At 50.6% G+C, this 11,582-nt stretch overlaps 1 protein-coding gene across 1 annotated transcript in view; it reads right to left on the minus strand.

The window, feature by feature from the left end:
* Positions 1 to 11,582, minus strand: part of coro7 (coronin 7) — a 102,067-nt gene that overhangs the window by 4,294 nt on the left and 86,191 nt on the right. The window contains exons 10-21 of the mRNA XM_056575180.1: positions 6,285 to 6,339; positions 5,664 to 5,721; positions 4,996 to 5,141; positions 4,057 to 4,152; positions 3,846 to 3,944; positions 3,123 to 3,312; positions 2,471 to 2,646; positions 1,933 to 2,041; positions 1,603 to 1,689; positions 1,052 to 1,194; positions 370 to 474; positions 74 to 159 (exon numbers count right to left, since the gene is read on the minus strand). Of these exons, the coding sequence (XP_056431155.1) occupies positions 74 to 159; positions 370 to 474; positions 1,052 to 1,194; positions 1,603 to 1,689; positions 1,933 to 2,041; positions 2,471 to 2,646; positions 3,123 to 3,312; positions 3,846 to 3,944; positions 4,057 to 4,152; positions 4,996 to 5,141; positions 5,664 to 5,721; positions 6,285 to 6,339 (1,350 nt within the window). The remainder of the gene's footprint in view (positions 1 to 73; positions 160 to 369; positions 475 to 1,051; positions 1,195 to 1,602; positions 1,690 to 1,932; positions 2,042 to 2,470; positions 2,647 to 3,122; positions 3,313 to 3,845; positions 3,945 to 4,056; positions 4,153 to 4,995; positions 5,142 to 5,663; positions 5,722 to 6,284; positions 6,340 to 11,582) is intronic.

The following is an 11,582-nucleotide window of genomic DNA, read 5'->3' on the forward strand; positions in this document are numbered from 1 at the left end:
AAACCACCAAAGCCAAAAAAGATTTAATTCATGTTGAGTCATATTGATCATTTTATGCAGCGGTTTCAGATACCTGTCAAATCCAGACACCAGGAAGTACTCCCCCTTACACACCCACACCACACGGGCCCCCCTGTGGCCCCCGGGACCAGGGCCCTCCTGGGGGAGGGGGGAGGGAGGGAGGGAGAGACAGAGACAGAGAGAGTTAGAGACAGAGTTTGAGAAAACGAGTGACAGAGAAAGAGGTAGAGAGGGGTGAAGGGAGAGTCAAAAATTGTATTCAGATTTTGATGAAACAGTTAGTAATCATTTGTGTGATCATCGTGCGTGCGTGCGTGTGTGCGCGCGTGCGTGCGTTGCTCTGCGTACCTCGACCGGTGCGGTGGACTTGCGCGGGTCGTAGACGCGGACCTTCCCGTCCTTGCAGACGGTGGCCAGCAGCTTGCCGTCGGGGCTCCAGCCCAGACCGAAGATCTGCCCCGCGGACGGACACAGAGCAGGAGGCAGCACATCAACACTGGTCGGCCGTACAGGCGGAGGAACACGCACTGTCCACGCGCCCCTTTTTAAAACTAACATGATCCTCAACACAGCCAGGAGATCTTATTTTATATCCATCTCCACATCTACAACACAACACATACTGACTAAACACAGCGATGATTACCCACAGTGCATTGTTCCCTTCTGTGCCTTGATGTGATCTAGGTTGGGGTTCTCAAATGGGGGTACGTCTCTCCTTTTGATAGTTTAATATTTGTTTTGAATAATTGCAAAATACCTTAATTACATTTTAAAAAGTGTATTTCCTACAGTGGCCGGTCATAGACGTCTGTACCGTGTAGGACTACTGCTGGCCGAGTTTGTGTTGGCCAATCACGTGCTTGCAGAACCCTGTGATTGGTCAAAAAACTGTTCTGAGCTCGTCCTCCACCTGACTTTGAGTATGAATCTACAGTCCGCTTTGTGAGACTCAAGGGAGCATCTGAACCCAAAGAGGGGACCCCCACCAAAGAGGGGACCCCCACCCAAGAGGGGGACCCCCACCCACCTGGTCCTGGTGTCCCGAGAGCACCTTGACCTCCTGGCCCGTCCCCAGGTCCCAGAGCCGGACGGTCAGGTCGTAGGAGGAGGACACCAGCAGCCCGCTGGCCAACGGGTGGAACCGGATGGAGTAGATCTTCTCCGTGTGGCCTGTGAGGGGACAGGGCAGCTGTCAATCACCTGCTGGGATTCACCCCGGACGGGCGAGGTGGGCGGGACTCTAGGCCTTGTGATGAGGGGGACCGAGCTCAAGGGAATGAGGGGACTTTAGGGGGGGTTGGATCAAGGTTGGTAGGTAGTTATAGTTTTGATTTGTTTGTAGATATTTAGCCTTTATTTGTGTGTGTGTGTGTGTGTGTGTGTGTGTGTGTGTGTGTGTGTGTGTGTGTGTTGTTCTGTCTCGTGACTCTCTGACAGGGAGCTGTGCTACTGAGCTCTGATAGCGTGTACCGGTCCCCCGCCCGGAGCCATGGCTCTCCATCGCTGATCTACGGACCCCTCACACGGTCGTACTAAGAGGTGAACGCGACCACGGCCCCCCCCCTATTGCCCCCCTACCCTGCAGGAGGAGGTCGGGCTCCGTCAGGGTCTCCGTCAGTCCTCCCTCTGGAACCGTCCACACACGGATCTTAGCGTCCTCGCCAGCTGAAAGTACACACACACACACGCACACGCACGCACGCACGCACGCACGCACGCACACACACACACACACACACACACACACACACACACACACACACACACACACACACACACACACACACACACACACACACACACACACACACACACACACACACACACACACACACACACATTAAGCCACTGCAGAGTCCCGTGGCGGTACTATTATGGGGTGTCCCGCGGTGAGGAGGGCCTGCTCACCCACGGCCAGCCTGCAGGGGTTAAAGGGGTCCCAGCAGAGGTCGGCCACGTTGACCGTGTTCTGGACGGTGGGCAGGAAGGTGTCCGAGAGCTTCCCGGGCTTGGAGAGCTGTGGAGGCGACACAAAGGCCTCAGTGAGCAACGCAGCCAGGAAACACAAACCCACGCGATGAGGCTGTTTCCTGGTCAAGCTTCACGATGCTATCATCGGTTCATCTGTCATTTAATGCTTTTTATTTTATTATGATCATTCCACCAAATCTATGTATTTATCACGTTATGTCGAGTGCTTTAATGTTTGCGTCATTCTACAGAATCTTTTTATTTGCACTAAATCTATTTAATATCTAACGTTATGTCGAGCGTTTTAAAGTTACAGATAAATCATCATTCTACCGAATCAATTTATTTGTAACGTTAAAACGCTCGACATAACGTTAAAACAGAATACGATACCGCTAAACTATCACCAACCCGCATCGACTCAAACCAATCCCCAACGTCCCATCCCGTTACACCCCCCCCCCTCCCGGGGTACCTCCAGGACGGCGATCTGCCCCCCGGGGGTAGACAGCGGCACTGCGACCCTCTGGGCGTTGGTGCAGAAGCCGTCGCTCTCCCCGGGCGTGGTGAGGTTCAGCGCCTTCAGGTTGGTGATGTGGGCGTCCCGGTGGCGCACCGAGCCCTGGATGTGGCGGAACTTGGAGCTGGGACCTGTGGGGGGGGGGGGGGGGGGGGCACAGGGGGAGGTCAGGGGTGGGGGAGGCAAGTGAGGGGTACATCTGAGGGGGACGTTGGGGGGGCGAGGGGAGGTAACATCTACGCTAGACTTGGAGAGAGCCGAAAAGCCGATATTTTTATTTCTACTTATTATTACTGACTTTGTTTTATTGTGATCTTGTATTGTTGCTGATGTGTGACTGTTGGTGAACCAAGCCTAACAACTTTATTCTTGTGTACTTCTACGCCAAGATGTAGTAATATAAGCAATTTCATTGAATAATTGCAGGAATAAAAACAAAACTAAATGACGACTATTATTCCTCGTTATTATTGAACTATGGTTTACATGAAAGTATAGAATGTAGGTTTTGCGTATGGATGTTCCAAGTGGATAATGATTTATGTGACGCGTGTGCAGCACAGTGCGCGTGTGTGTCAGTGAAGCCTCTGAGGGGGGTCCTGCTCACCCATCAGGTTCTGGATGGCCTTGACGCTCTGGCTGGGCCCGGGTGCGGGTGTGGGTGCGGGTGCGGGGCTGGGGCGGGGCCCGGGGCCCGTGGACAGGCCTGAGGAGGAGGAGGGCGAGCGGCTCGGTGCGGCGCTGCTGCTGGCGCTGCTCAGGGTGCTGCTGGAGGCGGACAGGCCCGGGGCGGCCTCCTGTTCACCCACAGGGAGACACACGATGGCTGGTGTGGTGGCTGTTGTTGTGACCCAACATTGGTTTACAGAACCAGAATCAGAGTTCTTTATTGTGGTCAGTTGGTCTCAGGAGAGGCTGTTGAGGCTCTGGTCGTTAGCAACAACGGGACCCTTGCGATTGATTTAAAAAGGTGCTGCAGGTGAGCTTTAGGAGTTAAACAGAGGAGAGCAAGTGAAACTAAACCACCCAATAAACGCACCCTCCCTCTCTGCTCCCTCCCTTCCCACGTTTCTCTACCACAGATAAGTGTGGCATTATGTACGTACCCACACCTGTGATTGACAGACAAGATTGCTTACCCGAACCAATCAGGGAAGAGATGCCCTGATTGGCTATAAATGAGCCGGGAGCGGTTCTGAAATCTAAATGGTCCATTCAGCTCAGCAATAGCTGAAGGATGGCCATTGGATTTCTAACAAATCACACTTAAATAACAGCTCTTAACTCCCACCTACAGCAAACACAAGTTTAGGTAGTTTCAGCCTCTCACCTCCTTGCTCCGCCCACTCGGCAGTTTCTTCGGCAGGGCCGTCGGATTGGCCGCCTTCGCTTTGGGTTGTTTATCCGGGTTGAGGCTGACCTTGTCCACCTTAGATGAGACCAAAGGTTCATTATTTACACACATTGGATGGGGGGGTGGGACTGTTGTGTGTGAGGCTGAGGTGAGCCTTAGGGGGGGGGGGGGGGGGGGGGGGGTGTACCTGTGCGTTCTCTCCCTGCCACCACTCCTGGGCTGACTGGGCTGGGGTGCGGCCCGCGGTGTCCGGGTACAGGTCAGCGTGGAACTCCTGGCTCGACTGCTCGGGGAACGAACACACACACACACACACACACACACACACACACACACACACACACACACACACACACACACACACACACACACACACACACACACACACACACACACACACACACACACACACACACACGGGTTAGCCAATCACTCAAACGCTCCACTCTGATCCAGTTGAGATGGAGACAGTGGATTCACCCTGAAGGTGAATCTGTCCCAGGATAAGCCTCATCCCTATCCTCTTTCACTGTTTTAGCACAGTGAGGATAAGCCTCATCCCTATCCTCTTTCACTGTTTTAGCACTGCTTTGTGCACATAGTTGGGCCCAATCCCATTTTTACCCCTTAGGGGGTAAAAATGGCCCAATCCCATTAGGCCCATCCATTAGGCCCAATCCCATTTCTTCCCCTTACCGCTTCCCCTTACCCCTTCAAAACAAGGGGGAGGGGGAGGGGGAAGGGGTAAGGGGTAGAAATGGGATTGGGCCTTGGTGTCATGTTTGGGTAACATTTACACAAAAGTACCTAACCTTAACCCCAAAAAATACAGGTTAACCCTTGTTTGGATTCCTACCGCCACTCTGCACTCTATTTGGAACATGGCTGTGCAGTGTTTAAATGTTGTGTGTGCTCCACAGTGAGATGGTGAGCTTTGTTCTGGGTCCTGGACGGGTCAGAGGAAGGCCCCTGCAGGGTGATACCAGCCTGGGGGGGTCACGCTGGGTCCTTTGTGTGTGTGTGTGTGTGTGTGTGTGTGTGTGTGTGTGTGTGTGTGTGTGTGTGTGTGTGTGTGTGTGTGTGTGTGTGTGTGTGTGTGGGGTTCCAGGCGTGGGGTACTGCGTACCTTGCGGGGGACCTGGTAGCTGATGGGCACGATGCAGCTGTCCGTCAGCTGGAACACACGCATCACCTCGCAGGAGAGCGTGTCCATCGCCATCTTGGGGACCGCGCACGCCCCCCGGGTGGGCGTGGTCGCCAGGAAGTGGCTCACTGGAGACACAGGATGGAGAGGGGGGGGGGGGGGGGGCAGAGACACGAGGGTTCACAAAGCTAACAAACACCAACCCTTTCTGCCTGGTGTGGCTGTTGTGTTGTATTTGTGTTGTGTTACTGTTGTTTGTGTTGTGTTTCTGTTGTGTTGATGTTGTGTTTTGTGTTTCTGTTTTGTGTTGCGTTGCTGTTGTGTGTTGTGTTTCTGTTGTGTTGCCGTTGTGTTTCTGTGTCAGTTGTGATAGAGTGGTCTCTATTGCAGGCCAGCTTGAGTCGTTAGTGAAACAACATGCACCTGATGCTCTCTCTTCCTCTCTCCCTCTATCTGGTTTGTTCTGGTTTTAAATACTACGCCCTCCACTTTATTATTATCCATTCACAACGCCACTGATTAACTGAACTCACGGTTATCTTTGGGTTGATCAAAACCGGTTTGTAAATCAGAGCCAGGTTGTAACAAGCGTGTGATCCATCATGGGTCGTTTGTAACAACAGACGTGGAGAATGAAAACAAAGTGTTACCTTGGGAGAGGTAGGGTTCAGAAGCTGTGACCTCAAAGCAGTCGAAGATGGGGTCCCCCTGCAGTCAACAGGGAACACATCGTGAAACATTTGATTGGGCAACGCCGTCCCTTCCTAGGACAGCTCCGATTGGACGATATTTCTGAACATTAAACAACTGTATGGAAAGTTTAAATGGAAACATGGGAACAGACTATAGCTGCGTTTCCAGCTAAAAGGTGATGCGAATCTTTAGAAAGTTCTCAAAAAAGTAATTCGAATTAGGTTTCCATCAAGTGGTTGGAGCGGAATAGGGTGATGACGTCACACGTTGATGTCGGCAGGGTTGCTATGGCCGGTCGTTATGCGGAAATCGGAAAGACTGTCAGTCCTGTGTGTTCAAAGTTCGCTACGTCACAGCTGTTTCGAAAAGTGTGTTTCCATCTCCCATTTTGCGAATTTACTCTCTTTCGCATTTCTGAAAAACCACCTCAAGCGAGTGGATAAACCTTTTTGCGAATTAGAGGATTTTTATGCGAATTTTGGTGTTTCCATCACCGTTTACTGATTCAATACTTCAAAGATCGCATCAAATCAGGGGGATGGAAACGCACCTTATGTAAGAAAGAATTCCTCTCTTACCATTCCACTCACGACAAGCAGGCCAGTGTCCGCATCGAACATGGGAATCAGAGTCCTGTGTGGAAAAGAGACGAGAAGAAACACGACAAAAGAAGGTTTAGAATCCACTTTTCAACATATCGAGTTTGATACAATTTTACATCATGACGAGTCATCTTTGGGCATGTTTCATGGTGCTCTCACTAGAGGGCGCTGTTAGTGTCTTACAAAGGCCAACAGCTTCTCACAAGACGTTTTGTCACATAGCACCTGGAACGTGCATCAAATCGCAAAGAAGCCAAACTCCCGCAGCCGCATAAACAAACGGCTTATTTGTTATATTCCATTTCCTCACAATTCAGCAAACAAGGCGAGAAATGAAACCGCAGACAATCCGAGAAAATCAGTGTGTTGTTTTAGGACAAAAACAAAACTAAATACCTCCAGTGAAGTGATGAATGGACTGTTTGAGAAAGAGGCAGGGTTTCAGAACGAAAACACGTCAAACACGTTAGTGTTACAAAGCAGACCCCACTTCTGCTAAGAGGACCAGGGGTACCTCACACTGCGCCCCCCCCCCACCCTCTACCCCCCCCCAGGAAGTGGGACCCAAACACGGGTCACCTGCCTTGGCCACCGAGTGACGGGACACACATCAGAGGATGGAAGGAGTAAGTCATCAGGATGAATGAATGGTGTGAATACAACCCCAATCAAAACAGGAAGTGAAGGGTTTAGAGGCAGAGCTGGGCTTTTACAAACACTACTGAACACCTCTCCTATTGGTCCTGCACTTGACCCTTTAATACTTCCTGCCTAATCGGTCCCTCCTACTTTCTCAGACGATGCCACCTTATTATTAACTGTAATTCTTCTCTTATTTGGTCGATGTCTTTCCGGGGAATTTCCACAGGGAGCAGGAAATGCCTTGACAAATAGTGTCAGAGCAACAGAAACGGACCCATAACGGCGGGATTTGGTGATAGGGTTAAGGTTATATGAGGGTTAGGGGGAGACAGAGAAAGAGAGAGAGAGAGAGAGAGAGAGAGAGAGAGAGAGAGAGAGAGAGAGAGAGAGAGAGAGAGAGAGAGAGAGAGGACCCTCCCTCGTCTGCCATCACCTTGCACAGCCACTAATAGCGAGTAGAAGTGACCTTCTGACCATGACAGCAGACATCAGCGGCAGCAGATATGAAGACTATATTAATATACTGCAGCCATGTGTGTGTGTGTGTGTGTCTGTGTACGTGTGTGTGTGTGTGTGTGTACGTGTACGTGTGTACGTCTGGCTGTGTGATTATAGGGACTGAGTGGACGTCTGACCCGTTTGATAAGGCAGTAGATGAATGGTGGGATGATGGATGGGGCAGGAGCTGACGGGGGGGATGACAGACAGGTGTCGAGGGGAGGTGGGCGGGGCTTAGAGGGCGGTGGTGAGGGGGAGAGAGAGAGGGTGAGGAGGAATAACGGTGAGGAAGAGGAGATGAGATCCTCAGGAAGGCCATATCAGGCAGTACAGTATTTCACAGTAAAAAAAACACTATCTGCCGGATTAAATTGAACCATGTCTTAACTTTCTTTTCTGAGTTTGATTCGACAGCTGCTTGCTCATCGCAGGAGACGGATCGGTAACAGATAAAATAACCGTCATCATTGTTATCACGTCTCTGGAAAGACGAAAATATATTTGGATGATTATCTAGATTTCGACTTGAGAGCAGCAAAAAATGCTTTCAGACAAATTTGACAAATTATTAATATCCGCCCTCTTAGATTGTTATGTCCTTGTTGCTTTTTTTCGTCTAGTCTAAAACGGAAATAAGTCGTCAGAAACTTCCCTAATATATATACAATCTGTCGATCTGTATGCTCAATCCACCCTTTAATTTCTTTCCAGAATTTGTATGACATTAGGCTCTGCAACACCAGCTTGTGATTTGTAGCTATGGTGAAAACATTGCGAAGCCGCATTCACCATGTCAAAACATCATTCTCAACAAGCCATTCAACACTTTTAATACAATATTATGATAACTGGTAGACATGTCTGCGTGAGCGCGATGAGTTACTATCTCCAGTCTGGGTAAATAGCCCGCCTAAACACGTCTCTTCTGGTAAACATCCAACCCTTTCTGGATCAACTCTGTTGCCAAATTTCCAAGCAGAGTGCAATATTTACGTGGTTGTATTCATTCCACTCAATTCATGGATGTGCTTCCTTTATAACCAGTGAACAAAATGAAGCTATATTCTCCCAGGATAGGCTGCCAGATTTCAAGTCTCTCTCTCTCTCTCTCCCTCTCTCTCTCTCGCCCCCATCTTGCAGAGCGTGAGCGAGCGAGTATGCTGTTATCACAAGAGAGCGAGGGGCTGTTGAACTGTGAACCCAAACAGGTCCGTCTATCAGCGGAGCTGTCGGCCACTCACACAAATCAGGCTTGCAGCTCGTCGGTGTGTCACACACACACACACACACACACACACACACACACACACACACACACACACACACACACACACACACACACACACACACACACACACACACACTCCAACTCCTTTCCACCCTGACTTCCATCGGAGCCAATATCCAATTTTTAAACTGTTAGAAAATTGTATTTGTTATTACAGTTTAATCTCTCAGCGGAGGTCACGACCTCACGTTTACCCTCGGTGCGTTGCTGGTGTGAAAGCGGTTGATGTTTGTTGTTGATGGTGTTGGGAGTGTGTGGCCACGGAGATACAAGATGTTTTCACAGGTTATCAGATGATACAGGGGGTCAGAGCGGGGCGCCAGAGCTGCTCACTCACCAGCAGAACACGGACAAAGGCCTCCGCGGACGGCTGGGAATCATCGTAGCGACCAACGGGATCTTGGATCTTTGAGTGGGACTGTATGCGTGTGTGTGTGTGTGTGTGGGTGTGTTTTCCATCTGCGATCTTTGATTGTTAATGTGTGTCTACCCTCGAGTGTGTGTATGTGTTCGTGTTTTGCATCTGCGATGTTTGATTGTGAATGTGTGTGTACATTTGAGTGTGTGTGTGTGTGTGTGTGTTTGTGTCTGTGAGTGTTTGCCTGCCCCTGCCGACCAGCGCTAGCTCCAGCCAGTTCATTAGAAGGGAATTAGTCTTGATGGGCTGGGGTCCTCAGAGGGGAGCACGGGGGGCCAGGATAAGGCTTCAAGTAGCCAGCTGGGGACCCCCGCGCCCAAGCCTTACCCTGGCCTGACAGGGGGCCACCCTTCCCCCTGCTCTGGCCTCATCACACACACACACACACACACACACACACACACACACACACACACACACGCACACACACACACACACCATTACTGAGTACACACATGCAGGTGAATGTCAGCGGTTCAAACATTTAATTAAAAAACACAGGGCTGCAGAGCTGACTGTTTCAGGTCAGACTCCCAGATCCTCCAGTACACACACACACACACACACACACACACACACACACACACACACACACACACACACACACACACACACACACACACACACACACACACACACACACACACACACACACACACACACACACACTCTCCCATCACTGTAAATCAAAGCATATTCCAAGCAAATATAATTTTGAATACAACACCACATTTGACACTAAATCTTTCCGCGGTGTGGAAATCTAAGATTGCCTTAACCTTTCCCTGGGACACAAATCTATCTTGAAAGCATGTGACCTTTTGGAAATCCTTTGCAGAATACTAGGAGATAACAGTAAATCAAATTCCGAATTTCTTTATTAAGTCCCATCAATAAACCGTGCGATGTGTTTGGACCAATAAGACGCAGGTCCTGTGAGCCAGACGGAGCGAGAGAGGCCAGGACACGTGGAGCAAGGCCGGGACGCCAACACTCACACACACACATGTGTTTTATCTCTCGAGGAGGAAACCCTATACCATGGTCTACTCTTTACCCTGAGACACATGCACAATCTCCCATCTCTCGCACACACAGCGATGAGGCCTGGCCCCCCCCCCCACACACACACACAAGCCCTGCCCCCCCCCCCCCCCACACACACACAAGCCCCGGCCCCCAGACACAGGCATAGGGGTTGTTAGGGGGCGGGGGGGGGAGCAGACCTATAAACCTTTGGTTACCTGCCTCAGAACGGTTCATAAAGCTGTAAAAGAGCCAGGTCATTGGTCATAAAGCTCCAGGGGTCCTCCACCTTTCTAATCCCCCCCCATCCCCCAGGCCCATAGCACAACCAAGCACCCCTCTCTAGAAACAGCAGTGCCTTGGGGGGGGGGGGGGGGGGGGGGGGGACGTCTGGGGAATGTGGGTGGGCTGCGGAGGGGGGGCAGGAGATGGACGGATAGGTGTTGCCGTCAGCAAGGAGGGGAGGGGGGGTGAGTTACGACTGCCTTCCCCCTGGGGGAGGGGCAGACGAATCGGGCTCCGTGGGTTGCGTGTACCTGAGAGCTATGCTAAGCTAACTGGGGGTTAGCAAAATGACAAGTTAGCTCTCTTAGGTCCAATATAGGTCCTCCAACCTATAGTTTAAGAACTTCAATACCACGATTAAGAACAACAATTTGTGCCGACTTCAGGGACAAAGCTGTATCATGTAGTTATTGTCTTTTTTTTTTTTTTTTTTACATATTCAAAAGACAAGACTACCCTATCGACAAACCTCTTCTTCTTCTCTGGTTCATGAGCTTGGTGCAATTCCCTTGGAACAAAGATGTAAGGTGTGATGATGATATCGATGAACGTTGTCATGGTTATTAGTATGAATAGCGCTATGAGCGTCGTCAGCGTTTCTTCGTTATCGTTGTGATGTGTTTTATGGGGAACCTTTCCTCACTATTAGCATCTGCTTTAGCCGTGTGTCTCTTTAGAGCCGCTGGACGTTGGGGTTCTTGTTGTTGTCCGGGGCTCTCGGTGACCTCAGCCGAGACCCGGAAGCAGAGCGGTTCCGCGTTAACCCCTCGGGGGCCCGCATCAAGGGCCCGGCCCAGACAAGCGTTAAATCGCCTGTCAGCAGGGGCCTGGGAACAACAGACAAGACCGCAGAGAGAGAGAGAGAGAGAGAGAGAGAGAGAGAGAGGAGAGAGAGAGAGAGAGAGAGAGAGAGAGAGAGAGAGAGAGAGAGAGGGAGAGAGAGAGAGAGAGAGAGAGAAGAGTAGAGAGACGACAGTAGAGAGAGTAGAGAGGAGGAGGAGAGAGAGAGAAAGTAGAGAGAGAGAGAGAGGAGAGAGGAGAGAGAGGAAGAGACACGAGGAGAGAGAAGAGATAAGAGAGAAGGAGAGAGAGAGATACAGATGTGAGAGACAAGAGA

The sequence above is a fragment of the Gadus chalcogrammus genome, chromosome 2 (assembly GCF_026213295.1).
Source record: "Gadus chalcogrammus isolate NIFS_2021 chromosome 2, NIFS_Gcha_1.0, whole genome shotgun sequence".
Classification (NCBI taxonomy): domain Eukaryota; kingdom Metazoa; phylum Chordata; class Actinopteri; order Gadiformes; family Gadidae; genus Gadus; species Gadus chalcogrammus.